General features: G+C 56.2%; 9 protein-coding genes across 9 annotated transcripts; all 9 read right to left on the bottom strand.

The window, feature by feature from the left end:
* Positions 1 to 427: 427 nt before the first annotated feature.
* On the bottom strand, positions 428 to 3,829 carry LDBPK_080090 (adaptor complex protein (AP) 3 delta subunit 1, putative; the record flags this gene model as incomplete). Its single annotated transcript, XM_003858526.1, has 1 exon — positions 428 to 3,829. One exon carries the CDS (start codon positions 3,827 to 3,829, stop codon positions 428 to 430), a length of 3,402 nt encoding a protein of 1,133 aa, XP_003858574.1.
* Positions 3,830 to 5,071: 1,242 nt separating this feature from the next.
* LDBPK_080080 (ATP-dependent DEAD/H RNA helicase, putative) lies at positions 5,072 to 7,129 on the bottom strand (the record flags this gene model as incomplete). Its single annotated transcript, XM_003858525.1, has 1 exon — positions 5,072 to 7,129. One exon carries the CDS (start codon positions 7,127 to 7,129, stop codon positions 5,072 to 5,074), a length of 2,058 nt encoding a protein of 685 aa, XP_003858573.1.
* A 1,437-nt stretch (positions 7,130 to 8,566) lies between these two features.
* LDBPK_080070 (hypothetical protein, conserved) lies at positions 8,567 to 10,456 on the bottom strand (the record flags this gene model as incomplete). The annotated part of the gene is made up of 1 exon (XM_003858524.1): positions 8,567 to 10,456. The coding sequence occupies one exon, from the start codon at positions 10,454 to 10,456 to the stop codon at positions 8,567 to 8,569; it is 1,890 nt and encodes a 629-aa protein (XP_003858572.1).
* Positions 10,457 to 11,064: 608 nt separating this feature from the next.
* On the bottom strand, positions 11,065 to 11,622 carry LDBPK_080060 (phosphoglycerate mutase protein, putative; the record flags this gene model as incomplete). Its single annotated transcript, XM_003858523.1, has 1 exon — positions 11,065 to 11,622. One exon carries the CDS (start codon positions 11,620 to 11,622, stop codon positions 11,065 to 11,067), a length of 558 nt encoding a protein of 185 aa, XP_003858571.1.
* Positions 11,623 to 13,183: 1,561 nt separating this feature from the next.
* LDBPK_080050 (hypothetical protein, unknown function) lies at positions 13,184 to 13,411 on the bottom strand (the record flags this gene model as incomplete). Its single annotated transcript, XM_003858522.1, has 1 exon — positions 13,184 to 13,411. One exon carries the CDS (start codon positions 13,409 to 13,411, stop codon positions 13,184 to 13,186), a length of 228 nt encoding a protein of 75 aa, XP_003858570.1.
* Positions 13,412 to 14,487: 1,076 nt separating this feature from the next.
* LDBPK_080040 (hypothetical protein, conserved) lies at positions 14,488 to 15,177 on the bottom strand (the record flags this gene model as incomplete). The annotated part of the gene is made up of 1 exon (XM_003858521.1): positions 14,488 to 15,177. One exon carries the CDS (start codon positions 15,175 to 15,177, stop codon positions 14,488 to 14,490), a length of 690 nt encoding a protein of 229 aa, XP_003858569.1.
* A 1,753-nt stretch (positions 15,178 to 16,930) lies between these two features.
* On the bottom strand, positions 16,931 to 17,578 carry LDBPK_080030 (vesicle-associated membrane protein, putative; the record flags this gene model as incomplete). The annotated part of the gene is made up of 1 exon (XM_003858520.1): positions 16,931 to 17,578. One exon carries the CDS (start codon positions 17,576 to 17,578, stop codon positions 16,931 to 16,933), a length of 648 nt encoding a protein of 215 aa, XP_003858568.1.
* Positions 17,579 to 18,610: 1,032 nt separating this feature from the next.
* Positions 18,611 to 19,432, bottom strand: LDBPK_080020 (hypothetical protein, conserved; the record flags this gene model as incomplete). Its single annotated transcript, XM_003858519.1, has 1 exon — positions 18,611 to 19,432. One exon carries the CDS (start codon positions 19,430 to 19,432, stop codon positions 18,611 to 18,613), a length of 822 nt encoding a protein of 273 aa, XP_003858567.1.
* Positions 19,433 to 20,439: 1,007 nt separating this feature from the next.
* LDBPK_080010 (adaptor complex protein (AP) 3 delta subunit 1, putative) lies at positions 20,440 to 24,036 on the bottom strand (the record flags this gene model as incomplete). Its single annotated transcript, XM_003858518.1, has 1 exon — positions 20,440 to 24,036. The coding sequence occupies one exon, from the start codon at positions 24,034 to 24,036 to the stop codon at positions 20,440 to 20,442; it is 3,597 nt and encodes a 1,198-aa protein (XP_003858566.1).
* Positions 24,037 to 27,161: the final 3,125 nt, after the last annotated feature.

Below are 27,161 nucleotides of genomic sequence, written 5' to 3'. Positions count from 1 at the left end.
GCCTCAAGAGAAGCGCCAGCTCCACGGTGCAAATGCGGTCCGCTCGAAGCCGCCGGCCGTCGCACCTTCATTCATTTCGTTGCAGCGAAGCTAGTGGGGGATGAGGGAGTTGTAGCTGGATAGGTCCCCGTGTGTATGTGCGTGGGGCGACGGGGTGGGGAGACTCTAGCACCGCAAGGAATCATCACGTGTGCAAGAGAGTCAGAGATGCAAACCATGGGCACTGAGTAGAACAGCGAGCGCCACGCACGTACGTTTTGCGCGCACACGCACAAAGAGAGACGGAGAGGCCATTATTCATCGTCACACGGGTCGACCGCCAGGCCAGCCGCACCGTCGAGTGCGCACAGAGCAACACCAGAAACTTCATGGCCCGCTTTTCTTTCAAGCCCCTCCCCCGCTGCTTTGGCCCTGACGCCAGAGATTGCTAGTGTGCACCCACCAGCTCCGCCAGCTTCACAATGAGAGCCTCGCTCAGTACAGGATAGTGGCATCGCACCGTCACCAGAATCCCTTTGGAGCCATCCACTTCCTGCTCCTGCAGAAGCACCGCCACATGCGTGTGTGCCAGCTCCGACTTGCGGCCGTGCAGGAGGCCGTACATGGATAGCGCATCCTTGAATACATCAATCGGGGCCAGGCGCAGCTGTGGCATGGCAGCCATAACTCCAGTCATAATCGCTGCCTTGCTGCACGGCACAAAGGCCGTGGCGATAGGGGCTGCAGCGAGGGCCTTGCCGACAACATCCTCGAGATACTCGTGAGACGTGAGCACGGAGCCCGGCAGCACAGGCTTCGCGAAGTAGACGTACTCTAGCGGTAGTGTGAGTGCTACCTGGTGATGCTTGCGCTCTGCAGTCCAGCTGAGGTTCAGCGACAACGGCGCCTCCGCAAAAGAGGAGGGCAGGTGACTCAGCCGTGCAACAATCGGCACCCGCACCGTCGCCGACCCCTTCAGCCTCTCGGCCACTGTCACGGAAGTGCCGCCACTCGCGTCCTCCGCCATATCCGACTTCACCGCCTCGAGGCGCAGCGTAACGTCTCCCATGGCAAATGCTGCCGTCGGCGTGGCCGTCAGGCGCACGTCGCGAACAACGCTGCTGCTTGTGGCGTTCACACACTCCACCGCGCCGCTGAGATGGAAGCCGTCCCTGCGCACCTTGCAACCTGTCACCGTCAGGTACAACCCCAGCGGACGCTCGTTGTACAGGGTGACTTGGACCGCCTCAGCGGCGTGAGACGCCACCATCGCATCCGCGTATAACTCGTCGCTGCCCTTGCCTTTGTGCTGCTGCTGCTGAAGGAGCTGGGCGTAGGACAGTGTCTCCGGCAGGCGTTCATCGGCGCGCAGGGCGCGAGTAACGTCGATACCGCGCAGCTTGCGCGTCGCCTCGTCCTCCTCGGGTGACTTTGATCGGTGCCATCGCGCCGCCTTCTTTTCCTCGTAGTCTGCCGGCTTTGACAGTTGGCGGTTGATGCTGAAGACCTTCTGCGGACGACGGGTGCGCGTGTGTTGGCGGTGTTGAGACACCGCGCCAGCATGGGAGACAAGGCCGTCATCGCAGCCAATCTGCTGCGCAGAGCGGAGCGGCCGCGAAGGGGCGCCAAAGTCCTCGGATACGACCACGCCCGCATCTGCCGAGTCACGCAGGTAGTAAGGGGCCATCTCCTCCCGCCGCGCCTGCTCTGAGCGGCGCTGTTGTTCGATACGGTATTCCAAGTTGAAATTAGCATCCAAATCATCATCCCCACTATCGCCAAGACCACCGTAGCCACCCAGCGCACCACCGTCGCTGCCATCATCCTCGTCACTGCCGCTCAACGCCATGAGCATCGCCACGTTCTCGCAGAAGGGGGCCTCCAGATCCACGTCCTCTGGCAGCTCGATCGCATCCTGCGCCCCGGCAGCCACGGGGGGGAGGGCCGCCTCGTACAGCTTTGGTCCTACCTCGGGATGCTCCATCACCTGATACTGGACCAGATGCGCGCGCTCCAGCACACTTGGGAAAGCGCTATGACAGAAGCGTCGTAGGCCGCGATGAGCTCGCGCAGCGGCGCCTCTGGCGTCGTCAGCGGCGGTGTTGTCGTGCGCCCCGCTCGCCTCATCGGCTTCCGGCAGCAGCACTGTGCGTATGAGCTCCGCCAGAGACGGGACTATCCGCTGCTCTTCCTCTTCCGCGGCGCGGCACTCCTCTTCACCGTTGCAAAGCTGAACATGACGAGCACACGGCTGATACACATACGCGGCGATTTTGCCCACCGCCGCCACACAAGCCAGCTGCACCTCCGCGGGCAGCAGTGTGATGGGCTCGTCGAGAAGAGCCCGGCACGCCTCCGCAATGTCGGGGACCCAATGCGGATACTCGCCGCAGATGAAGGCGGCGGCGCAGAGGATGCGCCACTGCGTGGAGTGCTGCCGGTCGCAGCCGAGCAAGCGCACATTTGTCAGCAGCGGAACAATCTCCTCCACACCGGCCCGCCGCACACCGTTCACGCGCGACAAAATGCAGACCAGCTCCTGCTCCATGAAGCCGCCGTGGGTGTACACCGTCAGCTCCACCACGCACAGGTCGAGCAGCACACTGAGGTACCACTCAAAGTCCTGGATCCACTCGTAGTCGTCCGTCTGCGCGGTTTCGATGATCGTTCGAATGACGGCATTCGACCACTCCTCGTCAGGTGGCGTGCGCACGCAGCGGTCAAGCATCTCATTGATGTGCGAGATCACCGTCTTGCGCGTGGTCAGGTCTCGCAAAAGGTGCAAAGCCTTGAGTCGGATGGTGCTGTCTGGGTCGTCCAAGCACCTCAGAACCACCTCCCTCTGATCCGCGAGCAGCTTTCGGTTTTCAGAGGAGGCGACCAGCAGGGAGAGTGCCTCCAGCCCAAGGAACTTCAAGTTCGGATCGGCGTCCTCGACAAAACCACGAATCTTCTCCGCAGCCAACTTTTTCAGCGACGACACTTGGCTCATTCCGTTCGCAACGGCCAGGAGGCACTCATACTGCACTGACTTGGCGCCGCTGGTGTTGATCAGGTTTGTGATGGGCTCCACAAGCTTCTTCCCCAGCCGCGGCTCGAGCGGCGCGAAGTAGCCGAACACCTTCACAATCTTGATCAGTGTCCAGTTGCTGTGCACGGAGGACAGAAGGGAGTAGAAAGGGACGGCCAAGCCTAAAAAATTGGCTGGGTTGCGCCGCGCTAACTCGCACAGCACGCACACGACGGCGCCGCGTACGGCGGGGTCGGTGTCCGCCTTTTCATTGTTGTCTTCGAGCTTCTCCTTCAGTCGGCCGTATGTCACGCGCAGCGACTCAGGGTAGCTTAGAAAGACGCGGTAGAGGCTGAGCGTCGCCTTCTTGCGCACGTATGCACGAGGGTGACCCAGCAGGTTGACGACGTCCGCCACGACGTCTTGCGCCATGTCAGGGGTGCAGATTGATGCAATGCAATACAAGGCAAGGCCGACCTCAAATTGGTTGCTACTGCTCAAATCGCGCTTCAGCGACGCCGTCATGAGAGGAATGACGTCAGTGTCCTCGGTAAAGGTGAGGCAGGCAGCCAGGTAAGCAATGCGCTTGTGCAGAAAAATGGGGCTCGCCATCATCTCCACGACGCGGAAGTCGGCGTACTGCGAGCTATACCCAAGCATGTGAAAATAAGTCGCCTTCTGAATCGCCACCATTTTGACGCGCGGATCGGCGGCGTTCACCTCATTCTTCGTGTCCGCGATGTACCTGTCCACAGCCTCCTCCTCTGTTCCTCCCGGGGCGCTGCGGAGGTTGCGCACCACCGCCGCGAGAGAATACTGCGTGAAAGCGGCGAGCGACATGCGTAGAGGTGCGACCAGAGAACGACGCGAACAACACGAAAAGCGGAAAAAATGAAACGACAGTCAGCGTAGGCGAGTGCCAGCACGGCACGGAGATGACACCACTCACGATACCGGAGTGACTATCCCCCGTCCACCCCCTATCTGGTTCTCAGCAGCGCTGGTCTCGCGGGTACTCAGATTTCTCGCAGCCACATGCACACACAAGGCAGAGAGAAAGCAGTGGCCAAGCAACGGCAACCAACGCACACAATCGACACGCGTGTGATGAGCACCCTACGCGCTCAAAAGCCGCTTGCTCTCCTCACGTCTCTGTCGTTGTCTTTTGCTTGCCTGCAGCCGAGCCGCTTCTTCCTGCCCGTACATCGATGGGATCGATGAGGGAGGTCGTTTGACGCTCACACAGGAAAAGGAAAAAGGAGGGCATCAGGAAGGAAGTTGGCGCACCGTGCATTCACGATAGTAACGACAGAGAAGACGTCGGCGTCTTGGTTGTGCGCCGGTGGATGTAGAGAGACCACAACAAAAAGGGCGAGATCATGCGCAGCCAGTCCTGGCCGTCGTATCGTTGCAGTGTGTTCCACCGGCGCGTGGCATCCACGGCCCGACGACCGCGGAGAATCCAAACGTCATGGGCTCATAGGCATTCTTTAAGGGGGTGAGCCCTAGACCTCCGTGCATGAAATCCCAGGACGGCAAAACCGCACCGCCCCCCCCCCCTCAAGCCTCACTCATAAAACCGATAGGTTACGAGAAGGGTAGCAACCGCTCTCCGATCACTGCTTCTCGTCGCCCGACGCCTCCCTCTTTGTTGTTGCAGACGCAGCTGTCGCCTCTCACAGCTTTTCTTTCTGTTTGTGTGTGTGGGGGGGGGGAGCTTGCCCTTTTCGCCGGCGCGTTCACAAAGAGGTGAACATGAACGCGTGCTTCAGTGTGAGGGGTACGAGGCTCCCTAGAGCGGCCTCTGTCGAGCGGACGCGAAAGCGGAGCCCCTCATGTATGTCTGCGCACCACTTTCCTCCTCGGGCGTTGCCCTCACGCTGAGAGAGGGCAACCTAGACACACAAGCACATGTACACATACGCACACATGAAGAGAGCGACCGTATCAGACCCTACACATAGCACCATCAGCGCCAAAAAAGCTCGACATTTCAGAGCGCCCATTGCCAATATTACACGCTAACAGCACGCAGGCCCTGATGCCCAACGAAAGAAAGGGGGGGGGGGGCTACCTCAGCAACTAGATCGTGGCACCAGTCACGGATCCCGTCTTCTTCTGTTTGCTCAGCAGCTCTGCCTTCACCTCGTCGAGTTTGTTGCGAGCTGCCCGCACCGCCTCCATCGACTTTCCCACTATCAGAAAATACAGCGGCTTCTCCCCCTCCTTCATCCGCCGCGAGTGCTTGTAGCGTGGGTCGAAATACACGCCCTTTCGGATCAATGATGTTTCCGTCTCCTCCGCGATGGAGCGCATAAAAGCGCCGCTCTGCAGCTTGCCACGCACGGCATCGGGCAAGTCATTGATGGGGTACTCACTCTGAAAGCGCACCATCGTCGCCTCGTCCGCCGCCATCGTTGCCGCCGTGGTTGTTTTCTGCGCGAACGCCAGCGCCTTGGAAATGCGGTCCTCCTGCGCAGCGGACAACGTCAACGCGCCGCTTTGCGCACCACGGTGCAGCGTCAGCGCCATCGAGCTCGCCGCTGCCTCTTCTGCCGACGCGGCGCGAGCTCTCGATTGCACCGGCACCGCAGTGATGTTTGCATCTTCGTCGCTCGAGGCATCCGAGTCGGACTCGGAGGAGGAGCTGAGAAACTGCTCTAACCCGGCCGCGCGGGCAGCCTCGCGCATCTTCTCCTTCTTGTCACGGTCAGTGAAGCGCTGCGCCTTCGCGTCGCGGTAGCCGCGAAAGAAGCCGCTGTTGTACCGTGCATCGCCAGACTTGCGCAGCGCACGCACCTTCTCCGCAACTTCGTACAACTCCTCTGGTACTCGCTGCTCCGCACGCTCCAGCCCTTCCACCAGCTCTGGAGCGATGTCGTCATCCTTGCCACGAGTGAAAAAGCTCACGGCACGCCCGCTGCGCCCGGCGCGGCCGGTGCGGCCGATACGATGCACGTACGCCTCGTAGTGGTTGGGCAACCGGTAGTTGATCACAAGGCCGAGGTAGGGAATATCCAAGCCGCGCTCTGCAACTGCGGTGGCGACGAGAATAAACTGCTTGCCTGGAACAAAGTGCTCCAGCGCGAACTCGCGGTCGATGGGGTCCATGCCGCTGTAGAGTGTTGCCACGCGGTTGGCGTAGCCCAGCGTGGTGAGCCGCCCCAGCAACTCGTCTACCTCCTCCTTCCGTTGAGTAAAGACCAGGATTAGGTTCTGACCGTCACCGCCCTCGTCTCCCAGCAATGCCAGTAACTTTACAAGACGTGGGCTCATGTCTGCCTTGATGTTGTTCGCGTCGTATACCTCCTCGTCGAAAAAGAAGAACTGCTGCTCGACGTTCGAGGCAGGCGTCGGTTTTCCGCCGACGGAAATGACAACAGGGTTCCGCAGGTGTTGCGCTACTACCCCGCGCAGCTCCTTTGGCATCGTAGCGCTGATCATCCCTGTTACGCGGTCAGGGCGTATGTTCTTCAGAAAGGCCTCCACGTGCTCCATGAAGCCGCTGTCGAAGAGGCGGTCCGCCTCGTCAACAATGACGAAGGAGACGCGCGACAGGCTCAACGTCTTCCCTCCATTCACTGTGAGAAGGTCTAGCAGCCGGCCGGGCGTCGCCACCATCAACTCACACCCCGCCTTGGCATGGCGAATATTGTCGGATAGCGACGTGCTGCCATACGAGGCGACACAGCGCAGCCCAGCAGCCTCCCCCAACTCGTCGAGAAGCGTGAACACCTGCATAGCGAGCTCCTGCGTGGGCACAAGCACCAGCCCTATAGGGCCCTCGCCCTTTTCACACCGCGGCTGGTCCGCGCAGTGCCGGATGAGCGGCAGCGCATAGCAGAGCGTTTTGCCGGACCCCGTCTTTGCTGTGAGGAGCAAATCCCGTCCGCTCATCAGCGCCGGCACGCCGAGCGACTGCACCGCAAAAGGGCACTTGTACTCGTGCTCCTCCAGCACCTCCAACACGCGATCCGGCAATCCGGTGCCATGCCAGGAGCGAATCGGCCGCGGCACATCTTTCCCGTGAACCTTTGCCCCATCCAGCTCTCGCAGCAGTTCTCGCATCTCCTGCGCTGTGAGATTCGTCATGTCCGGCGGCACCACGTAGAAGTCTGTGCGAATGGAGGCGTAGTTCATCTGGCTGTGGTCCACGTACGTCAGCTGACGCAGCTTCTTTGCATCCCCCGCTGGCGGCGGCGGTATCTTTCGCGAGATGATGCCGGCAAGAACATCAGCGGATTCGTCCCCCGCATTCACCACGGTCAAAGCCGTCGGCTGCGCCACTGGCTTCAGCAGCTCCGCTTTCAGGTGATTCAGCGCCGCCGCGGCAGCACTAGCAGGCGTGAATCTGGAGCTGCTCCCCACCCCACGAAGAAACGCGGCGGGGTCATTTCGCGCTGTGGCAAAAGTTGCATCTCCCGCTTGTGCCTTCGCGCCTGCCGTCACCTTCGCGTACAACAGAAGACGCTTTGATGCATCATCGTCTTCTGAGTCATCGGAGTCGGAGGAAGTAGCCGCGGTAGCGCTGCTGGGAAAAGAGGAATCCTCGTCGAGAGGACCGCTCAGCCTCTCGAACGAGGCACCGCCGTTAGCTGCACCGTCTGTGGCGGACTCCATCTCCCCGTTCGCCGACGTGGATGGCCCTAGACCGCCACCATCATCGCGCGCCCGCTTACGCATCGTCGTGTGGGGGCGGGCTACACGGCAAGTGAGGCGTTGCCAGGGTACACACAAGCTGAAAAGAAAGCAAAAAAGATGGAGAAGCGTCCTCGCAGCCTTCTATGCGCGGCAGATCGACAGCGCTCTGCGGCCCTCTGCAAGTCCCTCAGCGAGTGTCAGATGCGCCACCACTGCGCCACACGCGCTCCACAGTTGAACGCGAAGCAATCACAGGGTGAGAAAGACGTAAGCAGAGCACCACGAGTGGTTCGTTGACGTGAAGCCCAAACACAGCAGAGGAAGTGGTGCAAGAGTGCAGCAGACATAAATGGGGAAGCGAAGGAAGTACACGATAAGAAGAAGCAGGCAACCGAAAGGGTGGTTGTGGTGTATTCCACTCGTGTTCGCCCTCCTAAGACCGGCTGCAGTGGCGGCAAGGAGGCGTCACCTCTATATGCACGCCGCATCCCTCCCCTAGCGACCGGACCGTGTTGAGGAGGTGTGCAAAAGAACAATTCCGCGCACGCAATCTCTTGGGAGCACCGACCACTGGCCTAACGCCCCGCCGAGTACATGGCGTGGACTTCGCACCGCCACCACCACGACCCCAAGACCCGCCTTTTTTTCTTCATATCTTTTCACTAGCTGAGCGCGGCAATGGGAGAAGGAGGGGTGGGGGTGCATGCGAGACAGAAACTGCCGGCCTGCGATGTCACCTGAATTGAAATACAACAAGGTAAAAAAACGCGGCACTGGCACCCGCCGTGCAGGTCCCACACATCACCAAAACAAAAAGCCGACACGGGCCACTATGTGAAAAACGCCAAAGACGAGGGCCTGCGGTCCCACAACAAGTGCGCCACACCTCGCACAGGTCGCCTGTCTCATGCCACCTCCATCCCCTTGTGTGCAGCCTCAATCTATCTCGCCCAGTTGCTTCCGCGCAGCAACGTGTACACGGTGCTCGAGAGAGAACAGCTTGTGATTGCCGCACATGGGCAGCGGAAAAAGTAGCGCCTTTGGCTCCACACAAATAAAAGAGTACGGGGACTCCTCTTGGCGTTCCTCCGGCTTGAATGCAATCTCGTACGCCTCTCGATCGAGGCAGTCCGTCACATAGACGTACCCAAGCAGTACTTTGGTAGGATAGTGCTTCGGGAACACCTGGCCTGGCGGCATAAACTTTGAGTACTGTGCCTCCACCTCCTCCACGTTTATCGGCTGCGACGCGGCCGCGTGAATCCACAGACGACCGCGATACGTGGTCCCCCACACGCGGCCTTCGTGTCGCTTTATACCGGCCACGAGCAGGCTCGCCCACGGCTGGTGCATGGACAAACAAATGCCATCATCCGTGTTGCGCATAATGGATGTCACGGCGAAGCGAGAGGGCAACGCCACAGCAGATGGATCCACGAGCGGCGGGCTGGTGGAGCCACCGGCGGCTTCCGTGCCGTGCTCGATCGCCGCGTCTTGATCGTCCTCAATCAGCGCCTGAGACACAACAATGAGCTTCGACTTTGTTTTTTCGGCCTCCTCCTTCTCCTCAGCAAAAACCTCCACATCTTCTTCAAAATAGCTCTGCTGCACTCGTCGAGATACCTCCTCGAAGCGGCGCTGCGTTGGTCGCGATGTCATAGGCATTGAGGACCCCTCTTGAGCTGGCAAGTTTAAGTCCACAGCATTGCCACAGCGCCCACCTCCGCGCTTGTCCTTTTTGCCACTAGGAGCCGACTCGACTCGCGTGCCGTCGGGGCTGTACCAGATTTTCTGCAGCAGCGACGGAAGCGGCTCTGCGCCGGTGGGCACGACTCTTTGGCCCGCATCGTGAGGCTCCTCGTCCTCCGCACCAGCCTCCGTGACGGCTCCATCTCCGCCCGCTCCGCCGGAATTCTCCTTGCGCGCCCCCAGCGCCAGGTTCTGCGACACAAACTCCATATGTACCTGATAGGCGCCGCACTGGCGGTGCATGAGCTCGATGTTGCGCTGCCGCTCCGTTTCCGCGGCGGACTTCTCGGCCGCTCGGCGCTCCTCTGGCGACATCCACGCACTCTGCGGCGAGAACAGCGTCGCTGACTGGTCGTCGATAACGGTAGTTCGCTTCGCGCGATTCTGCGCGTACTCCAGTAAGCGGTCGCGCCGCTCCACCGCTGATGTATAGTCCTCCTCATTACGCTGCTGGGCCGCCTCGCTCAGCTTGCCCTCCTGGACCGAGATCTCGTACGCGATGCATCGGGACGGCTCCAGTCCACAGGCGTAGCACACGTCGTCCGCCTCCTGCTCGCAGATGACCCGGCCGCAGTTAGCGCAGCTTCCACGCAGGTTGTGGACAGTGGCAAAGCACCCGCACTCAAAGCGGCCCGGCTTCAGTGCCTCGGCGGATGCGCTTGTCTTGGGGTTCTGATCGGCATTGGCGCCGCGCTTGCCTCGCTTCGCACCTCCGGCGCCGCGCTTCGTTACGTTGAGCGTACCACCTTCACCTCCACCGGCCGATGCGGTCGAGCTCGACGGCGCGTTCAAGACACTCTCAGCCTCAAAGGCTGGGCCCGACTGCTCTCGCCGCTTAGTCACCTCCGCAGCAAAGGCGTCTGACAGCATCAGCGTTTTGGCCCACTCCGACACCTCTGCACGCGTCTTTACGTGCACCAGCTCGGCTGCCATCCCAGTTAGCTCCTCCTCCGACAGGCCGAGGCAATTATTGCTGCGGACCTCATCGCATATAAACTGTAGCAGCGCGGCGGTCGTGTAGGCGTTCTCGCCACTTGCGCCCTTCTGGCTCGGCCTCGCCCAGCGTTTTGGCGGCATGTCTTGTAGGGTTTCGAGCGAAGCACAAAACGAGAACAGGAAAAAACCTACAGGGTGCACTTACGCTGCGAAGAGCAGTCGAGAACGAAAACTATGCGCCTTGCACCTCTGTGGCGGCTATGTGCGGCACAACGACGGCCGTGACAGCCTGTATTTCCGAGTGAGTTTTTAGCAGCGCTGTGCAACTATTTGACGTAAAACGGAGGAAAAGAGGCACGAAGAGAAGCCGGAAACAATCGCGATAGTGCTGCGAGGTCCACAGCTCACCCACTATTGCCACAAACCGAAGTTCGACTCAGCGATTGGGTGTCAAATGACGGAACAGGCAAGCACCACGAGGCGATGCGGAGAAAAACCCACACAGAAGGAGATGCTTACAACTTCTGCAAGGGCCAGCAGCCTTTCAGTGCCTCGAGCAGCGCACAAGCAGAGCAATATACCGACCGCTGCCAGAGTTTATTTTGCAGTATCTTTTCCTTTCTGCGAGTGCGTATGTGTGGGGAAGGGCTGGGAGGGGAGGGGGAGGGGGGCAGAGCAACTACGCCCCCTCACCTGAACTAACACACATACGTATCTGCCGCATGTGAACAACGTAGTCGACGATAACGCTATAGCTTAATCACCTCTGTGTTAGCAAAATAGGGGAGTCGAAGTCCCTCCTGCCACTCCACCTTGGCTTTTGCGGCTTGAAGCATCTTCCCAATGTCACCGTGACACACGAGCAGGACATGTTCGCCAGCGTGCGCCGCGTTCACGTCCGCAAGCACGCTCTGCGCCCGTTCGTAGCACTTGTCGAAGGTCTCACAGCCTTCGACTTCGAGAAAGTACAGAACCTTGTCTCCCTGCAGCACTCTATCACCAGCGTACTTGGGTATGTCAGCGTACGGCTTTCCCGACAAGACGCCGAAGTCGCGTTCGATTAGGTCGGCACGCACCTGCACCTGTACGTTCACGGCGGCACCGATCGCCGACGCCGTCTCGAGAGCGCGCTGCAACGGAGAGGAGTAGATGGCGGCATAGTTGACACCGCTCTCCTTGATCTTGTCGGCGACAGCTGCAGCCTGCCGACGGCCCAGCTCAGAAAGCGGCTGATTGCGGTGCCCATTTAAAATGCCGTGCACATTGTCCATATCCTGGCCGTGGCGGCAGACGTAGATGTGGGCCATGATGACCAAATTATCTGTCCTGCTGCCTTTGCAGGTGCACCAGGCGTGTTCGAAAGCACGTCTCTCTTTTTTTTTAACGGGGGGTTGTACAGAAGCAGTAGGCGACAATTAGCACCGAGGAAAGGCACCGAGGCAGAGAGAGGAAGGCGTGATAAAAGCAATGAAGGACGGGGGACAACCAATGATAGTGGCCACGTCGGAAGCCGCTTTCAGTTGAGGAGTCCGTCGCGCAAACCAAACACGAAGCCTGAGAGCAACTGCTGAGCACAACACGCACACACACATACACACCTCTGCGTGCTAATAGTACTGTAGGCCAGACAAGCAGACGCCGTTCGGCACCCGAAAGCAGCGCATATCTCCATAATGTGCCTTGTTTCCATTCGTCGCAGACGCACCGAAAAAAAAAAAACAGCGCCTCCGCGTATGAGCGAGAGAGCGCGTAAGCCAGCAAACAGGCTGGCAGGCACTTGCTCGCGTGCGTAGTCAGATATCTAGGGCAGTTCTATACGAAGGCACCTATGAGTGGTGAGCGTTCCTTCGGCGAAAGCTGCTCATCAGTCCAGAGTCCATTGTCACAGCCACAGTCACATCACATGCGCACTCACATATTCCCCGTTGGGTCGTCATAGGTCGAGGAACAAGATTCTAGAGCACCGGCTGTACTACGTGGGCATGTATAGTCTAGTGGCGGTGTGAGGGAAAGGTTGTCATCCACACTTCGCTTACGGCGAGTGAGTGTGAAAGAGGGGGAAAGACACAAGCAAATGGGAAAGACAGGAAGGGCATGAAAGAAATAAAGGCACTGATTGTGTCGTCGACGGTCTAGTCGCCAAGAAGCCGTAGGTGGGGGTGCGGCAGTCATCATCTGTGAATATCGTAACGCAAGGAAGACGATGCCATAGCGTCACAGCACACAACTGTTCGATTCTCCTTTTCACGCCCGTGGCAGAGACAGACACACAGAAAACAAAAAAGAACAGTAGTGGATGCCTCTTTGTCTCCCTCTTTTTCTTTAAGAGGTGGCTCCAGGTGGGAGTGCAGCATCTGAAGCGCCTCCCACTCACCACCCACCACTGTCTTACGACTTGCCGGGACTGCTGGCTTCCCGCTTGTGATGGCTGCTTTGAGAATGAAAAGACCACCTAAAGGCCGCTGAGCAACGTTGAGTAAGGGAAATCAAAAAGAAAAGCGAGACAAAGAAATCGAGGAACACACGCACGCCCTCACGCACGGTGTTAGCCGCACAACAGCAAAAAAAAAAGAACAATGCGTACACCCAAAACCAACCAGATAACATTACGGGAATTTCCTATGTGGTCTACCATGAGGCATGTGTGCGCGCACGAGTACCGCAGCCTTTCGTCAACACCGCAGGACAGACTTACGTGCAGACAAAGAGCTCCATGCATATCGATGAATGGTGGTTTTTGCAGGCACTCCTCTCCCACATTCCCTGCACCAACTAAAAGTGGCGCTGCAGTTGAGTCACACGGTGCCGTGGCTGCTGCTAGCGCACACAATCAGACGCTATCCTACTCGACGCGTGCGCGAAGTCACATCAATCGTCATAATCGATCTCCGAGGAGTCCTCCGACTCGACTGGAATGGGTTTCATCTTGGAACGCTCGCTAGGATAGTACGTCGCCATGCGTGCAGCCCACTGGACTACGTTCACATTGTCGCCAAAGATCTCGTTAAAGAGCTTCGCATCGTCGGCGCTTGGCGTGTAGCCGGACACGTACGGCTGCTTCGTCAGGCGGTCGTTCAGCTCCTTGATGGACGCCATGATGGAGACACGAATGTCCGAGCGCGAAGTAACAATGAACTAAGGCAATACTAATTTGGTCGAAAGAGAGTAAGAGCCTGAAAGTGGAAACAGAGACTCCCATACCACTGGCAGCCTGCTGAATCGCAAAGCGCAGGGTGAGGAAGGCCAATGAGGTGATGCAGTGCACAGTGTCCCCATCACCGCACAGACGGCGACGAGAGTGCAAAACCACACACAGACACGCCCCCCCACACGACCGTAGACCAATGATGCAGGAGAAATGACGGAGATGGAAAAAGAGCCAGGAGATAGAAAAGGAGACACCGGGCCACATATCCGCGCAGCAATGCCCACGAGGAATGCGACGGGGAGGGTAACACCAATGCAGACGGGCGGTGGTTTGCAGCAGTCATCGTCATTGCAATCGGTTCCTATCAACTCGGGTATAGCCGTTTGAAGAGGTCTGCGTTACCGCAACGCGCACCCGCATGATTGCAGAACCGGCAGCATTCATGGCCGCGGTCTGCCAGCGCTCTTGTTGGGGCCCACGGCACCTGCCCCAACCAGCGATGACAGAGAGAAAGAGTGTACGAGCACTAGGACATCCACAGATTCACCTGCTTTTGTGTGCCTGTGCTGCGTCAAGAAAAAAGAGTCCCCGCGGCACATTCGAAATCTTGAAGAGGAGAACAAAGAAGAGAGTGCTAGCGTGTGGGGAGAAGGCAACGCGAGCAACTCGCATCTGTTTCACTCGCCATACAAAAATAAAAACTAAGAGAGAGAGAGTAGATACATGGCTTGGGTGACTAGCTCTGGGCCCCTCCCCTAGCATGCTCTGTTTGTATCGCCGTTTCCAGGTACAGAGTGACGCAAGCAAGCTCGCACACAAAAAGATACCAACAACAGGAAAGCGCTACAGCGGCGTGAATACACAACATGTACAGCAGTAGTTGCGCCACGGCCACATCACACCCCCAAAGAGAGGAAAAAAGATGTCTGCTATGCAAGAGAAGAGGTTGATTCGACACTCGCAGTGCAGACGCCTCCACCAAAAAGTCTGCCGCCGTTCTCTCGTACAAAGACGCTTTCGTACATCAGGCGGCGTTCGACGTTTCCTGCCAGTATGCCCAATTGAACAACACGTGAAGGCTACTGCGCTGCTCACGGCCGCACAACTCGTCGTTCACCTCCCTCGCGAGCAGCTCCGTGTCAGGAATAGACCTCTCCCGGCACGGACTTAGCACGTTACTCAGGGCAGCGGTGTACACTCTGTGGCCCATCGTAGGATCAATGCAAAACGGGACGAGCGGTGCGACGTGGGTCGCCAGGTAAAAGACAGCCGTGGGCCTGTCTTCTAGGCTCTGCGCCTGAATGCACAGAAGGCGAATGCGCGCAAGTGACGACGGCTCCATGAGCGCAGCCGCCGCCTCGTACCTCTTCTGCAGACAAAGCAGCTGCGCCGCCTTGCGTTTGTCCATCCCAGCGCTAGTTTCATCGCGAGGGGGGGCAGAACCCGCACTAGCGCGATCTGTGGCCGGCGTGGAACCAAGAACCTCGGCATCCACTGACGGCCTGGGTGCACCTGGATCTCGATTGTGTGGAGCCGTCGATGAGCCCCTGTAGCACTGGTGCTCCTCGTCAAAGGCGGCGAGAGTGTCTGTCAGGCCTCTCCGCGCGAGATACGAGCGTACCATTTGCGCTAGAACCTCCTCCTCGTCTTCCCCCCTATCTTCAATGACAGCCTCCTCGACTAGCGTCCACATCGAGTTGTCTGCCAAGTCCATTTTCTCCGTATCGACGTAAAAGTGGCTCTAGGGTGTGACGTCGCCAGCTAAGTATGAGAGGGGCGCGAACAAAATCACTTCTTTTGTCCCTCATCTTCCGAACGCCTTTCCGTCAGCACTGCTTAAAGAGTGCCAGCGAAATGCGCTCCTTGGCACAGGGCCTTGCCTCCCCAAAGTAATGCGCGAGAGTAGGCTAAAGGATGTGGTAGTATGCCAGGGGCTTTATGCACAAAGGATAGACTTGACTTCAACAGAAAGCGACGATGAACGAGAATGGCGAAGTAAAAAAGAGGACAGGAACGCAGAAGTGATCATGAAAAAGAGTATGCACTTTTCTTTATCGAAACGGCTTTTGTTGGTGGACTCCGAAATGCACCCTCTAAAGGAAAACCTGACAAGTTGGCAGGCACGCGACATTACTGCTAGCATCGCGCCGTCGCCTACCCGCCCCCTTCCCAATTTGCCCATAACCTCGGTACTCGCAGACAATCCGTCACACGGGAGGAGAAACGGAAACACCGCCGATGAATTCAGAGCTGACATTGGTGCCTCCAAAAGGTGCAGCCCCATTCAGGTCGCGGCGTCTCCAGGGTCGCTTAGTCGAGCAGGTCATTTGAATCACTGTCTTCCGATTCGCGGACTAAACAGATATACACCTCATGATGGGCACAGCTGGCACGTTCGTTCGCTACAGCAACGCTCATAAAGGAACCTCAGCGGGCACAACCAGCGCACAAGCGCACAGAAGAACTATCGAATCACCTCTCTCCACATACAGGAAGAAAAACACCACAGAGCAATCATTCACAAGATGAAAAGCTCACGGAAAGACAGCGATGAAGACTGGAATAAAGCAAGTGAACTGTGCGATATGAGAACAGCTCTTTTCTTTTGAAAGCGAACCAACCTCAGTTACACATCTTTTTCCTGAGTGAACGCAATAGTGAACGAAGTACCTCGAGACATCAATCTTAGCCTCGCAGTCATCACTCTCTTCACTCCCACGCAGCCAAAGGCGTGCCCGCACAGCACCGCCTGAGCTGCTTGGCGGAACAGTATACAGTAACTACCCACGCAAACAAAAGCAAGGCGAAACAAAGCAACCGAAACGAGAGCAAGAGAGCAAAATCAAAAAGCAACACCAGCGGCAGAAGAGACGCCAAAAGGGCTGCGTTCATCAGGTGCAAGTGCGACCGAGAGAAGAGAGGAGCCGCCGTTGGCGAAGGATTAAGAAAGCATTCAACAGCACGCGAAGCGTAGAAAGAACGATACGGCACTGAAGAGGAAAAGAAACACACGCACACACAGCGCCAGTTGAAAAATCTCACATTCGGCATTTCTTCTTTACCTTCGCCAAGAAGAGCACGCCGCAAAAAGCATTGAGTTGACAATAGCACTGGAATACGTCGTCGTTATATGTGCCTGTTCCTCTCTGCTTTCCTCACCTCGGCGTCTGTCCATTTTCTTCTCTCTTTCTCGTCTTCCTCACTTCCTCTGAATCCATTCAGCCTCCCATAATACACACAAGCCCCTCCACCCCTCCTGTTGTATCAGGGTAAGCACAAAGCACAATGAACGGGTAAGCTTGAACCGCACACCGCAGCCAAGGTCCCTTGCAGCGCGACTCGAGCGCATATTCCATTTCACAAGAGCGCTCGGAGAGCTGCAATGGCGCAACCGCATTTCACACTGCCGGTGCGCTGCAATGGAGCTGCAGCTCTGGCAGTTTGCAGAGAGATGCAGCTGTTCACAATCAACGGCAGCGTGAGAAGTTCGGCTTGCATGCGATCATAAGAATGATGATGAGAACAACGACCACGGCGCCGACAATCATGAGGGTAAGCTTCAGGTTCTTCATGCAGAGGTTTCGCTTCAGCTCCGTGGACCGCTGCTGGAACTGCTGCGCCTGATCCGCCAGAGTGGAAGACTTCTCGTGCAGTGTGTCGATACGGTCACCACGCGCTAACACCTTGTCCATGTTGTCTATCATGACATCCACTACCTGATTAATGTCATCATTCAGCGCCGTGATCTTGTCGTTCTGAGGGTTGTTGTAGAACTCCATCTTCTGCTGCAGCAGCTTCTTGCCATTGCGTAACTCAGCGCCCTGTGAACCGACACTGCCGCGAACCAGTGGCTCGACGGCCTCCAGAAACGCGAAAACGGTGCGCATGCGCATGTCACTTGTTGTCACGCACCCCACAATGCGCCCCTCGCCGTTGCTGATATAGTTGTAGTTGACACCGCCATCCTTGTCCTCGATCGTTTTGTGGCGATACTCCTTGGGTGGCACGGTAGCAATGACCTTCTGCATCGTCTCCGCTAGCTTCGGCTGCTCGCCGGCCGGGTGCTCAGCCAAAAGCTTCGTCTCGTCATTAACGCAGCTGTACTTGATTGGCATCTTGCTTCCGCTCCAGCGCACAACGGTCACAACACAGAAAGAGATCCGGTATGGCAATACAGTGCTATATGCAAGCTGGTGTCGTGCGGCGCCAGTCACATGCGCGCACAAGAAAAAAGCCAGAAAAGAAAGCAATAACCAAAAAGAAAAACGACAGCGATGCCAGATAAAAAAGGGGGACAACTATGTACTCGAATAAGCGAAGGTATCGGAAGCTGCGAGACAGCCATGGTGATACGAAACGTCAGTAGCAGGGGAAAAAGCCAGTGGGCAAGACGTGGCGTACAACGCAATGGACATGAGAAGCGATGGCAGCAGAAGGAGGAGACAATGGTGACGTTCTAGTTGGAAGCTGCGAATAGAGACAGAGAGTGCTACATGGGATTGTGCGCGCACATGTAGTATTGAGGAAGCGCGGACCGTCCGTGCACAGGGATTGAATTCGTCGCATTTCCGCTGTTGCAACGCATTCGATTTGCATCGCGACCTGAATGGCAGCGGCGAGAGAGCGCCAACAATAACGGCAGTAGGGAGCAGAAATGTTTTAGAGTGCATTAGCCACGGGAGAGGGGAGGCCGCAAGGACGTACCCGCCAACGCACAGAGGTGAAAAGAAAGAAAGAATAAAAGCATACGAACTCCATTTAGGACCTCTTCGACCACATTTCCTCGATCCGTGCGCGCAGACAGTTTGCCTAGAAGCGGTACCCACGACCTGGCACCTCTCGTGAGAGCACGCCGAGAAAAGTGGCCTGCTCAACACCTCCTAAAAACACCGCTGATTGCATGGCTATCAGTAAGAGCGCCTCAGTCGTGTTCCATGCGGCAGACGCGCACCAGACATACTTTGCTAGCCAAGCTGAAACCGCAGAGCCACACAGTCTTTCTATGTTGTGCTTTCTCTATGTCTGTGAAAGCGCTACAGGAAACGCGAAGTCACACACATCAGGTCAGTGCTCAATTACCACAGCAGGACGACAAAAAGCAGACAGCGTACCTCTCTCGTGAGCCTGCTGTCATGTTTTCGCGACTCTTAGCAAGGGCAGTTGTAGCAGATGGTAGTGCCGTTTTCACCAGCGGTGGAACAGCCACGGCACACGTAGCTCCAACAGTTGGCACAGTGCTCCCCGCAGCGCTTGCACAGACGACACATGCACCTGGAGCAATGAATCCCTGACACAACCCCGCACATGATGCACGCGTCCTCGTCAGCCCTGCTCTTTTCAATGTACTGGAACCAGTAGTTTTTGATGGACTGCGGAGAGGTGATGTCCCCCAACGGAAACGGCCCGAACGATTTTGGGGGGAGCGGCAGTCCCACCAGCGATACAGACCACGTCCTTGACTGGCTGTCAATGCAAATGTGCGGATAGGGTCGGTGGCAGTCGATAGAAACGTCGAACGGTGAGTGTTGACAGAAGATCTCGCGAAGCAGCTGAGCAACACCGCCTGCCGCCTCGTGCATGATGTGGCACGGGCAGCGGAATGGTCCGTGGATGGGGCACGGGAGTGGCCGTTCTTCGCGCAGGATCCGCTCTGTGACCGAGGTGCTATTATCAAAATGCAGTGTTACGGTCCCAGAGGCAACGCACGCCACCACAGGGTTGTAAAAAAAGGCCAGACCGGGGAACTCGGCCGAGTTAAAGCGGCCGTGCGCATCCAAGACGTGTCCACGAAGTGAAACCAAAGTGGTGATGTTCTCCCATGCAACCTGCACTCGCACATGTGGGGGGAGGTGCCGAGGATAGGCGTCTACCGCGTAATTCTCCTCGCGGCATCTCTTGCGTGGTGCGTTGAGAAGAGGGCCTTGTAGTGAACCCTCTTCGCGCCCTACATCCCAGAAAAACTCGCTCATCTCAAAGATACACTTGTGACCGCAGAAGCAGCAATATGCTCCAGAGTCTGGGGGCAGAGATCCTAAAAACGTGTGTGTTTCGCCACCCAGCTACGCACAATCGTCGCCGCTCTGTGAAAACCAAGGCCAAGAGCAGAGTTGGAGTAAACGGCCCACGGCGTCTTCAGAGCAGGAGCAGAGAAGCGAAGAGAGGTTCTCAGAAGCTGCTCGTATGGCACCCCAAAACGGAAACAGCGAGAGAGAAACACCGAGCCGCTGTCCATTCTGGCGACCACGGCATCATGAATGTCACGAACACCTTCGCCGCATTTTCACATGGCCTCTTCCAACGCAGAGAAAAAAAAGCAGAGTGGCGCTAGTGGCTGGCACACTCGGTGTTTGCAATCACGTCTGCTACTTGTTTCTTGTTTTCATCAGTTCAGGTCATATCAAAAGAAGCGCACAGCGTGCTAAGTATCCTCGAGGTGAAACAGAAATGCACTGCAGCCGGCACCACCGCTAATAGAAAAAAAGCCGAAAAAAAAAAAGAAACCAAGTCGCCTTCCGGTACGTCGCTCACCCGGCCTCCGAGGGGCACAAGGAGAGAAACACCAGAAAACAGCTGAAAACCAACACAACAAAAAAGAGCCAAAGAAAAAGAAAGTGGTCTATGGAGTCTGAGTTGATGTCTTCTTTAGGCGCGCGCATCCGCACATACACTGACAGGCGTGCTTATATGCAGAAAAGGCGTCTGATACTCTATGAGTCTATGGCCCGTGTGCTAGTTACGGTCACACTTCAGAGGCGGCGAAACGCGGGCACATCAGGGGAAGAGAGCAGAGAAAACAAAAAGTGAAACCAAACGAGGTCGTTTCTGAATAGCTGCACGAAAACCACAAATGTGAACGCACACATGCCGTAATCAAAACGGCGCCATCCTTGCAACCGCGGATGCGCATGTCTTTTTCGGTTTTCTTTCCGTTTCGTGTTGCACAGAACCGTCATCATGCACCACGGCAGGAAAGCACCTACTCGACTTCGCGGGAACGCTTGCGATCCTCAAGTGCTGCCTGCTTCAGCAGCCTCACACCCTCCTCCCTCGCAATGGCCTGGATGCGGCTCATCTTGTTGTGGAAGAAAATGCCGAGCACCTTGTCCGCTACGTCCAGGAGTTCCGTCTTGAAGGTTGCCACGAGGAACTGGCACTCGCCGGACTGACGCGCCATCATGTTCGCTACAGATGTGCGGTACTCCGCATCGAGAGCGGCATCGATTTCGTCAAACAGGTAGAACGGAGCAGGGTCGCAGCGCTGGATCGCAAAGATGAGCGCCAAAGCGACAAGAGACTTCTGCCCGCCACTAAGCTGGTCCAGGTGGCTGACAGGGTTTCCAAGACCAAACGACACCTTGATACGTGCGCCAGTGTACGGGTCCTCCTTCTTGTTCGGCGCGGCAGACGCGACAAGCTGCAGCTCCGCCGAGCAGCTCTCCACACCTACGAGCTGTTTAAAAACCTCCTCAAACTGGTACTGAACCTGCTTGTACGTGCGCTCAATGGCCTCCTCCTTCTTTGCGTCCAAGTGTTCCATCAGTTCGTGAATGCTGTCCAGTTCTTTGGCCAGTGTCTCCTGCTGCGACGTTAGGTCTTTCATAGCCTCCTGGAGGGTCGCGTACTGGTCGACAGCCTTGCGGTTCACATGCGACAAGGCCTTGAGTTTCTCATTGGCTGCCTTCAAGTGGTACATCAGCTTCCCGAGAGACGCCGACTCAAACTTGGCAACCCCCTGAGGCAGCACTCCTAGCTGTCGGATCTTCTGCAGCGCCTCATCGCGGCGTTGCACTAGCACACTCCGCTGCATCTGCGTCCTGTCCGCGACGTCCTTGCGCTCCTGCAAGCTCCGCGCCGCGCCCAGCCGCTTCGATGTCAACGCATCGAGCTGCGACTGCAGCTTCTCGCGCTCGCGAGCTTCTTGCTCCAAGTCATGGTCGATACTCTGCAGCCGCTGCGAAAGCAACTCGAACTCGGCCTTCACAGCAGCCTCTTCTCCACCCGCTATGCTACCGGCATGCCTCGACCAGCTCAGCTCGCGGATGCGGTCAGCGACAACCGCCTTACGCCGCTCCACGTGCCGCGCAGTGTCCTCCAGAAGCTGAACCTCGGTAGCCAGTTGCAGTGTACTTGCCTGCATCTCAGACGACGCCACCCGAGCGGCAGCCACTTCTTCTGTCAGCTGCTCTAGCCTCTTCTCTTCCTCTGGCGTCCATGCGCTCTTGAATTCGTCAGAAAGCTCCCTCTTCAGCTCCCGCACTGTTTCCGTCGCCGCCGCAACGGAACTCTCTACCGCCTTCTTGGTTGCCACCAAGTTCGACTTCAGAGTCGCCAGGCAAGATCGACGATCCTCCATCAGGCGCGTCTCACGCAACCGGGCATCCGCTTCCCGCTCCGTCGACATGTTCTGATTGCGAAGCGCCTCAAGCTCGTTGAGCACCTCCGTGATGCTCTGCTCCACTGTGGCCACCTCCTGGCACAGGCCGTCCAGCTTTGCGCGCGCTGTCTGACGGTCGGCGGCCAGCTCCCTTTCGCGCTCTCGAAGAGGAAGCTTCATGTGGCGCTTGTCAATGAAGCCACCCGTGATTCCGCCCTTGCGCCCCAGCTGGTCGCCTTCCACCGTGATGACGTCCCACTGCAGCTTGCCCACCATCGTGGCCGCCGTTTCCAGCGAGGCAACGACGGCCGTCCTCCCAAAGACCTCAGTCACCACACCCTTGAAGCGCGTGTCGTACTTGATCTTAGACAGCAGCGGCGAGCACTCCGGTGTTGTGGCAATGTCCAAAGCCTTCCCGCTGCATGTGTCCAACGGGAAAAACGAAACACGGCCAGGTTTCCGTCGCTTGTTCATCTCAGCGAGCAGAATCGTGCTCACCTCGAACGAGTCCACAACAACATTGAAGAGGGTGTTACCCGCTGTGATTTCCACAGCCGTTTTGTAACCGTCCGCCACCTCAATAAGGTCGATCAGCGGACCCTGCACGGCGGCAGATAGCACCGGATTTCTCATGTCGTGAAGGACCTCTGAAAGAGATTGGAGCCCCTGACGTATATCTTGGCGAACAGCCCGCTCCCACAGCTGCTTCGCGTTTCGCAACTCCTCGTCGAGCCGCTGAACCACACTTTCCTGCCTGTGCACCGACTGCCATAACTGCCGCCGCTGATGGTTTAGCTGGTCTCGTTGGCAGAGTGCGGCCTTGATTCGCTCATCGTGGTCCCGCAAACTCTGATCCACATCGGCAGTAGACAGATTTGGTGCGGAAATCTCCTTCGACAACGCAGCCGCTTCCTTTTCCACCAGTTCCATTTCACGGCAAACCGAAACCAGCTCTTCCTGCGATTTTCGGATAGAATCTTCGTTTTTCTGTATTTCGCCCCTCACCCACTTGTCGCGCTCCACTTTGCTCCTGAAGAGTTTGGTTCGGTTACGACGCTCCTGCAGCCGCTCGAGAACCTTGCGCTGAGCCTCCACCTCGGCCGCCTTTTTGTTCGCCGCCTCTTCGCTCGAGTGGAACAGTGATTTCTTCTTTTCAATGTCGGCGGCGACCGTCTGGATGGTCGCGCTAAGCTCTCGATCCTCCCTACAGAGTGCCTCAAGTTCCCGGTTGTTGCGGGCAAATCTCCCTGCAGCCTCACTGGCGTCCAGCTCCACAACCGCCTGCTTACTCGTCAGAGCAGCCATATCCTTCGCAACAGCAATCCTCTCCATCTCCAGACGGGCAATGTCGGTAGAAATGTCCATGATCTTCTGCGAGAAATTCGATATTTTCTGCTCCGAGGCTTCGTCGACATCTTGCGATTTGTTAAACAGCGTGGACTGCTTGTTCCACTCTTCCTCCACCTTCAGCAACGCATCGTTTGCCGCTTCCAGCTCAGAATTGAAAATGCAGTACTCAATGCACTTTTTTTCCCGATCCGCCTCTTCGTACTGCTTCAGCTCCGCCGTCTCGGACTCCAGCTCCTTTAGGCGCCTCTGCAGCTCCCCGATCGACTCTGTGATCTGGCCTTGCTTTCCCTTCGTCTCCGCAAGGATGTGCTCGCTCTCCGCACGTCGCGCATCGTACACTTTCGTCCCCGCAACATCCTTGATGAGCTGGTAGCGCTCTTCCTCGCTCATGTTCACCAAACTCACAATCTTCCCCTGCTCCACAACATAGTAAGGGTTGCTGGAGGAGAAGCCAGCACTCTCCAGAAGCTGGTGGACGTCAGACGCCGAGAACTTGCGATCGTTCACGCGAAACTCATCCTGCTTTAGGCCGATCGTGCGGCGAATCCGTACCTCCGGCTCCTCCGCACGGCCCGGAATGACAAGCCTACCATCCGAGTTATCGAACACGATTTCCACAAAGACAGACAGCGCCGGCCTCCCACTGCCCACGTGAAAAAGTTCCTTCCGCTCTGCAGCGCGCAAGTTGGCGAATTTCTCGTTCAGCACAAACTGAATAGCGGCAAAGAAGTTCGACTTTCCAGAACCGTTCTTGCCTACAATCACGTTTGTTTTGGGGGAAAGTCCATCTGGAAACGATTGCTCGCGATAGGAGCGAAAACCGGATATGATAATGTTCTTGATGAACATTTTGTCCCTCTGCTCTTTGTCTTTTCTTTTATCTTACCTTTTTGAGGTCCAGCTCTCTTCTCGAAAGGGTACTCTATGATTTTCACTCCTCCGTGAAATGATGCTCTATGAGGCTTCTCAGAAAGGACGAAGACAACGAAAGCGAGGTGTAGAAAGGACGTAAGAGATAAGCACCGAAAAACCTGGCTAGAGGCACTAACGCAAAGCATACTTTCGCAAGGGCATTCTTCGCAGCTCCATCACGGAGCTTCCCAAAAAGTCTTTCATCAAACCTCCACCTTTCGCTAATTGTGCTGAAGGAGAACCAGAGACTTACAACAACACGAGTGCATGAATAATAAATTCTATTCCGGAAAAAGCTGTTTCACACAGTGAAAAAAAAAGGACGCAGGCACGATACACTAGGGGGGTTCACATGGGTACGCATACTATATTTTATGTTTTAAGTATTCAAAAAAAAACGTGGTTGCCACAGATTCCCTTTCCACTAACCGACGCTGCTCGACCACACTAGCGTCTCTTCGCCTTTCCAGATACAAACACGGACCTAAAACTCCTCTTCTCCATCAAGAAAAAATGTTTGAACAGATAAAATCCGCTAAGCCACTGTAAAAAAGGTCGCTTGAACAACGACAACAAGCAGTGCAGATCCCCTCCCTCCATCTCCCCACAACGACATATCGTCTAAGTGCTCCACCGACGGTCCAAGAAAAGAAGGTTCCTCTTTATACTTTTACCTTTTCTAATTAAAAAAAATGCTTTGAGATATAGCTTTTTTTTCGCAGAGAGCACCTGTCCACATGGAAAAGCAGATAAGTACACAATCTAGCAAAAAAATATCTAAATCATTTATACCTCGCACACGTCCAACGACGGTTTTCACACATCCTCTACACAGCAGTGTATAACTTTTACGAGACTGTCACAGAATCCAGAAGCTTATCCTCCTATGAAGCGATTCAACAAAAAATTTCATCCAGGTGACGTATGAATTCACCATTCTTCTGTACACTTGAGTAGGGCAGAGACACTGCACTTAACGAGCACACCTTCATAAATCTACTCAGCGAGGACAGAACAAGCCTTTGCTCAGAGACAGCGCCGGAAAGACGCTCTGCAAAACTATATGGCCAAATAAGCAAGCCTAGCAGAAAACCGAAACTGTGCGTGTGACTTTCACTACGAGCGATACACACCACCGCCAGCATTCGAAATGGCGCTCGCCGTCACCTGTGCACTTAGCTGAATTTTTCCACAGACCGGCACACAAGAGAAGCCGTCGCTCAGGAATACCTGTCAGAGTCGGCGCCGCAACTGCCAGCCTGGCATCGCTTATCGAAAAACCTGCACTCAGCGTCGAAGTTGCTGCAGCTCCCATCGCAAAACCCCCATCATCCGGCAAGTCTCATACGAACACAAGAACAATGACAGCCCTCACCACAATAGTTCAATCCTGAGAACAGCGAACGCAAAAAATACCAGTTTCGCTCCCTTCCACCCGCTGTGAGCAACTCTATGCTACACAAGTGAACGGAGGCCTCAAAAGCACATACAACATCCCGCTCGGCTTCCAAAGCCGAGCCTCACAATCGTCGACGTATGGGTGAGTACGCACGTCTCCTACACGTAGAGGATAAGCACTACCTGCAACGACACCAGAATCATCCAACTGACAACAGCAGAAATTGGATCACAAGGACATCTCAGAAGAATTACGTGTACAAGTCCTCACACGAGTTCCGCTAGGTGTAACTCGCGCATCAAGATCATCATTGCCCTTTGAGGCACGAATCAGCATCCCAGTTCAGTGTAGAACAAGCTGATGAGCACTAATTACCTTTTCACTTCATCTACAGCCGAACAGGTGGCAGACACCATATCGCGGGCAAAAACGCACAGGCTCTATCTAGAGACCACTCTGACACTAGGTTGCAGCAGCAGCTTTGGAGGCGTAATTGCACACTAAAATATCCAAACTAGTATTAGAAGAGAGCGAAATAATAATAGCACAACTTCCGCGCGCGCACAGCACTGAAAAGAGTGATGGCATGAAAAAGGCCGGTGGGAGGGGGGTGTTTTTCCTTCAACTAACACCATGGTGCTCCTCAAAGCCGCCTCGCAAGAGATTCCATCATTATTGGTCCCTTGCGCGACACAAGGGTATCACATTGCCCGATATATGCCCATGAAATAATAAACCCACTAGGCAGTTAACGACATTAGAGTCGGCAGCGTGTCACCAATTGCGGTGCAGGCGGGAGGAGAACAGCCATGATAACGCTTCATACGTGCTTGCTGAAGCGGCAGCACTGCGAAAGGTGCTCGATCCCGCAAAATGGAGACCACCAACACGCCGGTGAACCCAACACGGCTGCAAACTTCTGTCCTCACGTTTTCAGCATCCAAATCGCCGGCTGCAAAATCATAGTCGCCCTTTTTGAAACTGGTGTCGCTTGCAGATGTGCAACGCCACACTGCAGCACCGCAAAGCTGAGAATATGAGCCGCAGCCCTCAGCTAAACATATAATAACGCAAGGAATTCCTACGCAGTGAAATCACTCGTGAGCTATCAAGACGACAGGCAGCGGTGTTTCCCAACGGACAAGGACACGCACCACCAACTACACCGGGACAACGCCTCTGGGAGTGGTCATGGGTACCAAACAAATAAACCAGGAGAAAAAAAAGCTTGCTAATGAGCCAACTCCTTACCAGTGCCGGACGACGGCACCTTTTCCGACCACCAAAAAAACCACTGCGTCACCAAGCTCTCGCTGTAACAGTCCCCCGATGCACGGCACAGAAAAGCAGCTCTGATAGAAAAAGGCTATGCACTACTTCCTCACAGAAAAAAAGATGGGGGATAGATCATTCCTTTACACCGATTCACACCACCGATGCCCATTCTCGAAAAAGCGGGTCAGGGACAAGAGCGAGGGGAGGGTAGAATACGGGGGCGGAAACGGGTACGCGTTAGGGTTCTTCGCTCCACTGATTCCTTGCACCGCGACACCCTCTCCAACAGGACGGGGGCGTGACGGTGTACTGGTGTACTGGTTAGGGTTAGGGTTAGGGTTAGGGTTAGGGTTTTTCTCTCCACTGATTCCTTGCACAGCGACACCCT

This window comes from Leishmania donovani, chromosome 8, assembly GCF_000227135.1.
Source record: "Leishmania donovani BPK282A1 complete genome, chromosome 8".
NCBI lineage: Eukaryota > Euglenozoa > Kinetoplastea > Trypanosomatida > Trypanosomatidae > Leishmania > Leishmania donovani.
This window is presented reverse-complemented; position numbering and strand designations above follow the sequence as displayed.